General features: G+C 40.6%; 1 protein-coding gene across 1 annotated transcript in view; it reads left to right on the plus strand.

Moving 5' to 3' along the window:
- The window catches only part of LOC137987711 (uncharacterized), a 55,091-nt gene extending 44,760 nt beyond the window's left edge, over positions 1–10,331 (plus strand). Inside the window, exons 28-32 of the mRNA XM_068833782.1 lie at positions 198–389; positions 660–1,124; positions 1,775–1,990; positions 2,650–2,767; positions 9,121–10,331. Of these exons, the coding sequence (XP_068689883.1) occupies positions 198–389; positions 660–1,124; positions 1,775–1,990; positions 2,650–2,767; positions 9,121–9,391 (1,262 nt within the window). The 3' untranslated portion in view covers positions 9,392–10,331. The remainder of the gene's footprint in view (positions 1–197; positions 390–659; positions 1,125–1,774; positions 1,991–2,649; positions 2,768–9,120) is intronic.
- Positions 10,332–10,958: the final 627 nt, after the last annotated feature.

Here is a 10,958-nt window from a genome sequence, read left to right on the forward strand (position 1 = left end):
CTCGTTGGCAATCATTCTATTCGTTGAATGACTAGGCTGAGAAATTCTGCGACTTTATCGGGGACAGTCTATAATTGACGAAATCATTGTCACATCTCAATTTGAATGCAATGCTCACCATTTTCTACTTGCACAGAAACGTAAATACTTCATCACACAAAATGTCAGTTACTAACCTATTCACCTCCTCTTTGCAGAATGTCTAGCTTTACCGCAGCCCAAGAATGGAGTAAAATCTTGCAAAAAACGCTCTGGCAAAACTCTTTGCACAATGACATGTAACGAAGGCCACTCGTTCAACGCGGAGGCAATGACCATATATGGCTGTGGTCCCGACACTGATTGGAAATGGAATGGCATGAGAGATATCAAAGTTCCTATATGTACAAGTATGTGTAATTCATAATCATAGCTGCCTTTTGTCCTAAATAACGAAATCAGTTACCCAACAACCTCTCGCTGGACCTCTGGGCTATCCCTCCAGAAATTCAGCGATTTAGGAGGGGGGAGGGGTCATAAGCGAGGTTTAGATAACATCAAATTCAAATTTCACCTGCCCAACTTTAAACGTAATTGCGGTCTAAGTGCGGCTTCGTTGGAAAAACCGTCCCTTATAGGATTTTCCAAATCTTGATCTGATTTTCTGCTTTCCCCAACAGGCAAGGCAAACCCAAAGGAGATTGAACACAGACTCTCTATAAAGTTTCCAGGTATTCACTGCCAAATGAGCAACAATGCGGTACAATCTGCTATTGAGCAACAAGTTACCGAGACACTTTCAGCAATTTCAGGATGCACTGACTCCAACGCGTGCACGTTGAAAGGAGTTTCGGTTCCCGAATGCGGCTGGACCACCAATCAAAGAACACGACGATCAGTCGCTAGTGGGATAAAAATTATGCTTTCCCTGGCAATCAAAGCAATTGATTCACCTTCACTGGAACACGACATTGAAGAAACGAGTGAAGCTGTTATGTTTCAGATGCAGTATGCAGTTTCCACAGGACAGTTCAGGATCAGCCTGGCTGGAATGAACAGCACTGCTGAAAGATCCTCGTTTCAGCATCTAGCATCAGACATAACGTGTAATCCTGGGTTTGTGAAAAGTAACGGTCTAGGATGTGGTAAGCAGCACCTCGTACGTTTAATGATTCCAATTAAAAAGACTGACTGTAATCAGAGCTGCACTTAATGTAAAATTGTGCACTTGTTGTTTGCCATCATGGACTATTTCCGTGCGCCACCAACCACCCAAACCCCCCCCCCCCCCCCCCCCCATTATTCCAGCGAGTTGTAGTCGCGGTATTTACTGTTTTCTCCTTGGTAAGCTGGCTCGATAGACTACAGGAAAAATACAAAAATAAATTTAACGCAAAATGCACGTGAGGATGAAGAAAGTTATTGTAAAGAGAATGATGGACATATTACACTTTCATTCTGTCTAAACTTTTCTTCTTAGGGATAAAGCAACATCAGTCAGCCTAAAAAAAATACCGAATTGTTATTTATGGCCTGTTATCTCTAGGATGGCAGTTTGTACTGTATAATGTATGCAGATTCGGGACCGGCCTTCGCCGACCTAATAGACCCATATCACTCAATGTCCAAACAAAACATTTTGCCCGTCGAGCCTCTCATTCAATGTGAGGCTGGACGGGCAAAGACAATGCAAAGACAAAGCCTTTATTCCCCAAGGACTCCAAAATGGCCCCCGAGTGATAAAGGTGAATAGAGTAACAGTCAGCGTATATAAATCGGTTTTGTTTTTCAACAGTTGCTTGCCCTGTTGGAACATTCAAAAACATTTCCAGATTTGTCAATAAACAAGAATCTCCCTCTTGTACTCCGTGTTCTCGAGGCACGTATCAGGACGAGGAAGGACAGCGAAACTGTAAACCTTGCGACAAAGGAAAAACAACCGAGACTCAGGGAGCCAGCTTACGCCAAGACTGTAGCGTCGACAAAGATACCAGTGACAACACGACAAGTGGTAAGACGATATGGAAACCGTAAAAGAGATTTTGGAGCACACATACCTATAGTATAGTGCAGAAGGTGACTGAGTCATACACTTGAGACCTGAATCATCAATCTCAAACTACAATACGGCCTGGTATATAATTTCCAACTTTCTGTTGGGAATCTCTCTCGGATTTGTACTTAAGGCAGAGCAATGGCAAGTTATGTTTGGGTAGAAAGGTGGGATGTCATTCAAGGGTTGGGATGTACCTTTGGGGTTGGGATGTGAAGCTACCATTGCCATTGCAATTACCATTGTCATTGCTATTGTCATAAGCATTGGCATAAACATTGCCATAGCCATTACCACTACAATTTCCATCGCTATTGCCACTAACATCGTCCATTGGCATTGTCATTGTGATTGCCATCGCCATTAAATTACCATCACTGTTACCAGTAGCATTGTGAATATAATTATTACCATAAATTACCAAATGTCACTGGTACTGTCATTATATTTAGCCATAGCCATGAAACCATTGACCAATACATTGGTGGACTTTGTTACAACTGTATTTGGAGTACAAGTTCAGCAATAACTTTGATTTACAGACTGGGGTATTTCATCAACGCTTGACTACACCAATCGCTGGATCTCACGTGTGCGTCTTTTGTATTTCATTCTAGTACCAGTCGACATCACAGGTGACCCAGAGAAAGATATTTCCGAGGCAATTGTTATACCAATTGTAGTAGTCGTAGTAATCGTAATTGTGATCATCGCGGGAGTTACTCTCTACTGCAGGTGCGTTATTAAGAGGCTGGTAGAAAGTTGCAAGATATAACATTAAACAAATCTATACTGAAATGAAAATGATGGTCCCAGACACACTACTAAGGCAGTAGCGGAAGGAAAGCCTGAAAAAAAAAAAAAAAACTCAGGCTTAAAAGCGATTTTAACCCATAATCTCTGCGGTACTAACTAAACTAATAAGCCAACTGTGAGCTGGTCATTTTGCCAGGTTCATAATAAACCCTTGAGTGATAAAATATATGAAGAACATATATTATGATTAGCTAAATCAAGATATAAACGATCATCGCAGTTATCAACTATTCGCTAGTCATGTAAACAAATACATGCTGATCGTGACGAAACGAACCAATAGTTATACATTGACGTTTTCTTATAAGTGTTATCTCAGTTAAGAAAAAAATTTTTAAAGCTGCTCAAAGCCTCTCTAAGTGTACTTTGGATTCGCAACCGACAATTAAGCAAATGGACGCTGGAAGATGATCTTTGCGTGTTTTCTTCAGTTTCGTTTTGTTATTGCCTAGTTGGTGTGTTCATTTTGCCTCAATTAGCCCTTTTTCTAGCCTGCTCGTTAGCGTGTCTTGTTTTCGCGTCTTAAAGTTTGGCACATCTTACACCGTCATTTACACCCTTAGTTTTCTCGCTTTGCATAATTTGGTTTCTTAGTATATAGGTAAAGGTAAAGTCTGCTACGAGCCTAGAAGGCCCATAAGGCCAGCGCTTATCTCCGGTTTCTGTAGCATGAAGAGACTAGGAGTATTTTTCTACTCCGCCCTGGATGGGATGGCATTCGATCGCAGGGTTACCCCCAGTATTGGATTCGCCGGTACCCATTTATACACCTGGGTGGAGAGAGGCACCGTGAGAGTAAAGTGTCTTGCCTAAGAACACAACAGAATGTCCCCGGGCAGGACCTGAACCAGGACCACTCGATCGCGGAGTCGAGTTCGCTAACCATGAGGCCACCGCACCTTCTTAGTATATAAACTTATGTTTTTGTCATTTTGGGCCCATTTTTCGGCACTTGAAGTCGCGCTACGCGCAGCTCACTGTTAGGAAGTTAAAGCCAGTCTTTCCTCACATCAAGCAGTTCAAATTATCTTCATTGAGTTTCCTATAGTCGTAACAATGTAAGTATCATCGTTTCCTGTTAGTTCACTCTGACTATTGTCTTTTCTCGTTTCTTATTGCTTTACGCAACCGATATATTTGTAACTTTTTGTTTTTTTAAGGTTTAACCCGCTTGTTTTGTATCCACAACTTTTAAATAAACATTAGTTCGCTCGAATTACGTGGAGTTGAAAAGTACGTCCATCGTATTAGTGATTTCAGCCGTTACAGATACTGTACCTAAACTTATCGACTTTTCGGGATTAGGACGATGAACCGTAGGTCCCGTATCACACAACAATTCTTCCTATATAATAACCTGTGGGCCGTTAGAGATCACCTTCTGTGATCACCTTTGTGACTGTAAATCTTCAAAGTTAAAATTTAGTTATGTATCTTACGAGCGTAATTACGAATACTAGAAGTGCTGAGCTTCAGCATTTAAGTCTCGACTCATTTTGAATTAACACTAGAAAGCTCTCTCTATATGTTATTGGAAGGTACTATTGGAATAATATCCTCTTGTCAATAAGAAGGAATACTACAATGCGATCTTTAAACGAGCGTTAAAACATCGTTACGGCTTGCTCAGTACTAAAACATACTTCCTTTATTTGATATTAAACACTTAAAGATTGGCCCTGAGGGAAACAGTTCCTTTTGTTTCCCGAGAATCTCAATGTTTCCCCGAGGTGCAGCCGAGGGAAACATTGAAATTCGAGGGGGAGCTGTTGGGGGAAAAAATCAGCTGTGTAACAATATTGAATATTCCTATAATTTTGCGTTTCTTTGTCTTTGTCTTTTTTCTCTGTTTGTTAGATGTTTTGGCCATTCTACCCACAGGTTTCCTTAAAAGCTTTTTTTAAAATTAATCAAAGTTTCACGGTTGCAAAAAGTGTGATCGATGCTGTTGTGCCAACCGAGATTATTATGTCGTACCGCAAGGTTGCTGTCGGCTGAGTCGGCTGTATTCGCAGGCTACATTTTCATTTTCACCTTAACAGGCTTTTGAAATTATTCTCCGATTCTCCGATTCTTTCGATTCAAAGATGACCAAAATAATCAAGCAACAGTTGGCTTTGCGAAAGGATTGTTTGTCCACTGCTGTTTCACTAGAATTTAAAGATTATATATCAAGCATGTATTCCTTGCTTCCATCATTATCTTGAAGACTTTTAATTTCGAACTTTGAGGCATGTGGCGACTTAGACATTCGCTTTGAATCTTTGAGTCCTTCGGTGACATCGCTTCCATTGTCCTGGGATATCTGTTGCTCTTTCACATAAGGAGAGGGCGAGTAACTTTGCAATGTAGTAAATCCAAGCTTCTCCAAAATTTAGTTAACGGAAAGCCTTTCTTCTCCCTTCCGACATGGGACGTTAAAAATATTATCCAGGCTCACGTACGATGTCTTCGCTTGTTGGGCTTCTGAAGGCTCACCGGCCTTGCTTTTCGAAGGAAAACTTCCATAAATTATTTGTAAAGGCAAAAATCAAACATGGACGGCTTTTCATTTTTTGCTGGTTTTTTTGGCGTGGAATCATCGCGCATCACCGTGTAACATGCAATTTTTGCGCCACTTTTATCTTAAGCGGATTTTAACTTCTATTTTTCGGATTAAACCGCAAAAATTGTAGCTCAGTCAGTAGAGCAGCGGTAATCTAAAGCGAAGGTCATGGGGTCAATTCCCACCCATCTCCATTAGTAGGGCTAGCGCTCACAGGGTTCGTATGGGCTACAAATATTGTAACACTTCACATTACACTCTAATCAGTTAAGTCTATTCAAATATAAAAAGTTTCACGGCCAACGTTTGCATAAAAACGTAATCCTTCCTTGTACTTGTACATGTTCTTTGCCGTGACTTTAAGATCTTCAGTTCACACGGTTTGCTCCCGTCTGACCTTGTAGGTCAGTCGGTAGACCAACGGTGATTTATCCCGAAGGTCGTGGGTTCAATTCCCACTCTGGTCAGAGTTTTTCTCTGTCCTTGTGTGGGCCCATTTCCATTAGTAAGGCTAACGCTCACATGGTTCATAGCCTAGCACTTCACATTACACTCTAATCAATTAAGTCTGTTCAAGGTCAAAAACAGTTTTATTAGTGTACTTTATTCCCCGAGATCATTTATATTTTGATGTATATCATTGAAACTCGCCAGCTCTGCTTAGAAAAAGAATACGGCAACCAAAAAAGGACGAACTTCAAACAGGAGCTTCAACAAATTTCCTGTACGTGCTTGAAATAATCTTCTGAAAACACAAGCTGGTGATATTTCTCCTTAATGTTACGAAAACTCATTGCGATTACGTGTTTATAACATAAGGGTAAAATTTTCTTGTCACTGTCGAGGCACATCGAAAAACAATTGCTGTGTAGGGAAACACTTGTTTGCTCGCATTTTAGAGCAAAACAAACAAACAAATCAGTTATTTCTTTATCTCCAAAAAGAGTACAGATGATTGTTATTTTTGAGAATAAAAATTCGAGTTTCATTCCTGAACAAAGGGAAAAAAGAAGAAACCGCTTACGCATCCGTAAAAAAAACAAACGGTTTAGTGTCCAAGAAAAGAATTTGTGGAGTAACGTCTTCCACCAAGTTTGAGCTGTTACTGGTATACTGTTTGTCGTTCTCGTTCTTTCTCTTTCGTTTCTGTTATTCTGTCATAGGTCGTCCAGGCAACACTATCAAAATTAAAAATCGTCTAAAGATATGCTAAAAATCAGGTCTAAACAAACTAAAAATATATACTCAGCCTTAAGTTTATATCTCTCCGATGCTTGACTTGAAGAACTGCGTAGCCACCAGTGTGGTCCTGAGCACAGCTATGTATGTCAAACCTGGATTGAAACCGGCAAAAAATGCGGGAACAAAATTTCTCCAAACCGTTTTCCACTTGAACACGAAAAGCGTCGGCTGTTAAGAGCTTTAGTTGGCGTAGTATGGCCGTGTGGTTTCCGGTAGTAGTGGCCCTACAGAACGTATTTCAAGCTTCACCGATTCGCTTTTACAACCTATTGCTAAGAATTAAGAGTCATATATCAAAGACACCACAGACTTTGTCCGGTTCATTGAAAACACTCAACTTCCAGACAAGCAATAATTGCTACACTCGATGTCTGTTCACTATATACCAGCATCCCACAGGAAGAGGGAATGGAGGTCATCTGCCAAAATTACGAAGAACACTATCAGTCAAACCCACCCATCCCCACATCCACTCTTGGGAACCTCATGAAAGTGATTCTTAAAGAAACCTGCTTCAAATTCAATGGCAAAAACTATTTACAGACCCACGGTATAGCAATGGGCACAAAATGGCAGTAGCTTTTTCAGCCATCTTTATGGCTCACATCGAGAGGTAAAGTAAAGTCTGCTACGAGCCTATATAGAAGGCCCATCAGGCCGGCGCTTATCTCCGGTTACTGTAGCATGAAGCGACTAGGAGTATCTCAACTCCCCCCTGGACGGGATGCTAGTCCATCGCAGGGTTACCCCCAGCATTAAATTCGCCGGTACCCATTTATACACCTGGGTGGAGAGAGGCACCGTGAGAGTAAAGTATCTTGCCCAAGAACGCAACACAATGGGCATCTTTATGGCTCACATCGAGAAACAACTACTTTTAAAGAGCCCTCATAAACCTCTTACCTGGAAAAGATTCATTGATGACATTTTTTCAGTGTGGACCATAAGCAAACACGAAATTAACAGCTTTGTTGATTTTGCTAACCAATTCCACCCCAAGATCAAATTCACTTGAGAAATGTCATTTGAACGCGCTGTGTTCCTCGATACCGAAGTCTTTAAAGGACCTTGCTTCGCCTTAAACAAAACACTTGATGTCCAAACTTATTTTAAGGCCACAGAAACGTTCCAATACACGCATCTCTCTTCATCCCACCCTCTCAGCGTTAAGAAGGGTTTCATTAAAGGAGAGACTTCACGCCTTTTGCGAACGAACTCGATTGAAAAAAATTCGAGTCGTACAAACGGGATTTTCAATCCCCTTTACTCGAACCAGGCTACCCACGCGAGCTAGTTAATAAAACACTGGCAGAGGTAGCTTTTTCATCGCGAAATGAAGTTTTAAAAAACAAAACAAAGACATCCAAAAACATTCTTCCGTTCGTTACTACTTTCAACCCAGCTGTACCTAAACTCAAAGAGACCTTTACGAAAAACTGGTTTCTAATTTCTAACGTCCCAAAACTTGCGCGCATTTTTCCTAATGCTCCTATTGTCGCCTAGAGGAAGGACAAATCACTCAAGGACTTTCTAGTGAGAGCTTCAATTCCTTCTCAAACTTGAAACGATCTAAATCTATCAAACCCTAGGAACACACCGGTTTCCGGAATATTCCGCGACGAAGCATAAACCGTGACGCACCTACTATCTCTTAAAATCGCAAAATAAAAACTGGAGTTATATACGGTAAGGAAGGTGACAATACGACAACTACTAAGCAATTAGCCAAGCTTGAGACTACGAGCCAATCAAAAACCAGTGCCTGTTCAGCGGTCAAGTTAAAAAAAAAAAAACAGCTGACCTCGATGAGCTCTAAACTTCAACCCGCGATATGGTCACGTGATACTGGTCAGCGGTTGCCTTGTTTTGACAGGTGTCAATTGACCATAACATGGATGTATCAAAGCTGTACGAGTAAACTAGCTGTAGTATTGCCTCGATATGGTCAGGTGATATTGGTCACATTACCATACATGGAGGGGTGGACGGACGTACGGTCGTACGGTCACCAAAACCAAATTTTCTTGCATAGATGGGTTGCCAGATTTTTTTACCCATTGTGCTCCGCGAGCGCGCCTTTTGCTACATGTAATCTGACAGTTTGTAATCAGACAGTCCGTAATCTGACAGTTAGATAAACCAACCACAATTAAAACTGCATTTTGAATAAACAAGTCACCAACTTCAATATAATCACCGTAGCAATGACAACTAACTAAAGTCTCAAAAACCGAAATTTTAAACAAAATCATAAAACAATTTACACCTTTCACCATCATTTCGTCCTTTCTAAGATCCTCGGAAACTGTCATATTTATGATTAATTGCTAATAGGACTTCGTGTCGTCCAATTGTGTCTGTAATCATTCTCTTCATTAACAAATCGATTTCGTTAATCGCTAGTATGATTACAGACCGAATTGGGCTCCATTCAATCCTTTTACTCTAACTTATTCAATGACTCTTTTTTTAATTTTTCTGGTAGATTTTATAAGCCTCGCATATATGGTGTACCAACCAAAAGCAGTCAGACGAGCACTTTCGGTGAGGACAACCCAGGATTCGAAACATATTCTGAAATACTCGCTCAAGATCACACTTATGAAAACCCAAACTCACAACAGAAAACCCCTGGGCACGAGGTTTATGAAAATCGTGATGTTAGTCTCCAGAACACTGACTATCAGCAGCTGAAGTTTGAAAATGGGCGACCAGAGCCTACGTATGCCGGTCTCGAAACGGAGTCAGAGTTGTAGTCAGCTGGTGCATTTATTTCTGCTTTGTGTACACGTACACTGTTTAATTGTTTTTCTTTAGTTATGACTTAGCGCACTGTAGCTACAGCTGAAGGCTCAAATTTGAGAGATTTCCAGTAGTTGTTTCGTTTCAATTAATGAGTGTATTATTTCTTTTTGTTTATCTGGTTATCATATGATACTCGTTAAGGAAATTCAATTAATTTTTGTCAGTCTTTCCCGGTTCCTTTCACTGATACCAGAAATTCCTTGATCTTTTTAAATTCCCTATCCTTGTAACTAAGCTCTGACGCGTACAGTAAAGCTCACGATAGACCACCACGAGTTGCAGTTTTTTATCAATTTGCACCGATAACAAAGGAGAGCAACTTCCAAGATCAATTTTATGTAAAGGGTATTTGTATTACACAATTAGTTTTGTATTTCATAAATTAAACAAAATATTATCATTTTGCACATAATTGATTGTTTACTTCTAGTTTGAAGTCATTTTCACTTGCCAATGTTACCATCTTTAGTGACAATTATATAATTGAACTGTTCTTTTCACAACAGTTGTCACCGCATTTTCAATTTGTAACATTTTGCTTAGTGATCAAGGTTGCGTAATTTACCTATAGTATTTACACCCTGTTTGTATTTATTTCAGTTTTTACGGTGCTTGTATTGGAAGACAAGATTAAATAAACAGCAGTATATAAAAAAATAAAAAAAAAAAATTGTTTACATCACTGGAACTATACGCACCTCGAAATTACCATCGTTACTTAGAAAAAAAAAGACTAAAACTCAATAGAATTCTCCGTCGTATAATGCTACGCACTGCAGGATTCATAATGCACATTTTCGCCGCTAGTTTCCAGGCCATCACGGTTCAAAGCAAATTGTTATGCAAATTTCCCCCCTTATAAAAGGGCAGTGTGAAGCGTGACAAGTGTCCTTTTTTGGCGTGCATTTTTCCAGGCCGCGGTTATTCGTACACATGTTCGCTATGTCGAATGAAGAAGAAGATCATTCGGCTCCAACCAATCAAGAGACGGGTTTCTCTAGCTTGGAAGCCAAAGTGGATGCCTTGTCATCAAGTTTTGAAGCACTGGCTCATAAGTTTGACGCTCGGTCGAGCGCTAGACCGACTGTGTCACAGAATTCTGAATTCGAAGAAGATTTTCCGCCGGCGGAAAACGATGATGTGTACGACCCAGCAGAAAGTGTCTTCAGTCATAAGGACGAAACGGCTGATCTTCCCTACGAGGACCTTTTCAAGGACTGTGAGGGCTGCGGTCCTAAAGTCCATGACGGAGTGGCAAGGCGTATTGATAACGCTTGCACGAAAAAACCTGCCAAAGAACAGTTCTCAAAGATTCAAACCAAATACCTTCGTCCCGAGAACTGTGAATATTTGAAAGTCCCTATGGTTAACCCCGAGCTTTCGGACGACCTTTTGGACAAGGTTAAAAGTCGTGATGTTGGTTTTCAAGCCTTCCAAAAGGGCTTAATTAAAGGTATTGTCCCAGTAGCCAGTCTCGCCAGCAAACTCGTGGAAGCCAAGGAAAACAAGGCCCAATCC

This window comes from Montipora foliosa, unplaced genomic scaffold (assembly GCF_036669935.1).
Source record: "Montipora foliosa isolate CH-2021 unplaced genomic scaffold, ASM3666993v2 scaffold_382, whole genome shotgun sequence".
Lineage (NCBI taxonomy): Eukaryota > Metazoa > Cnidaria > Anthozoa > Scleractinia > Acroporidae > Montipora > Montipora foliosa.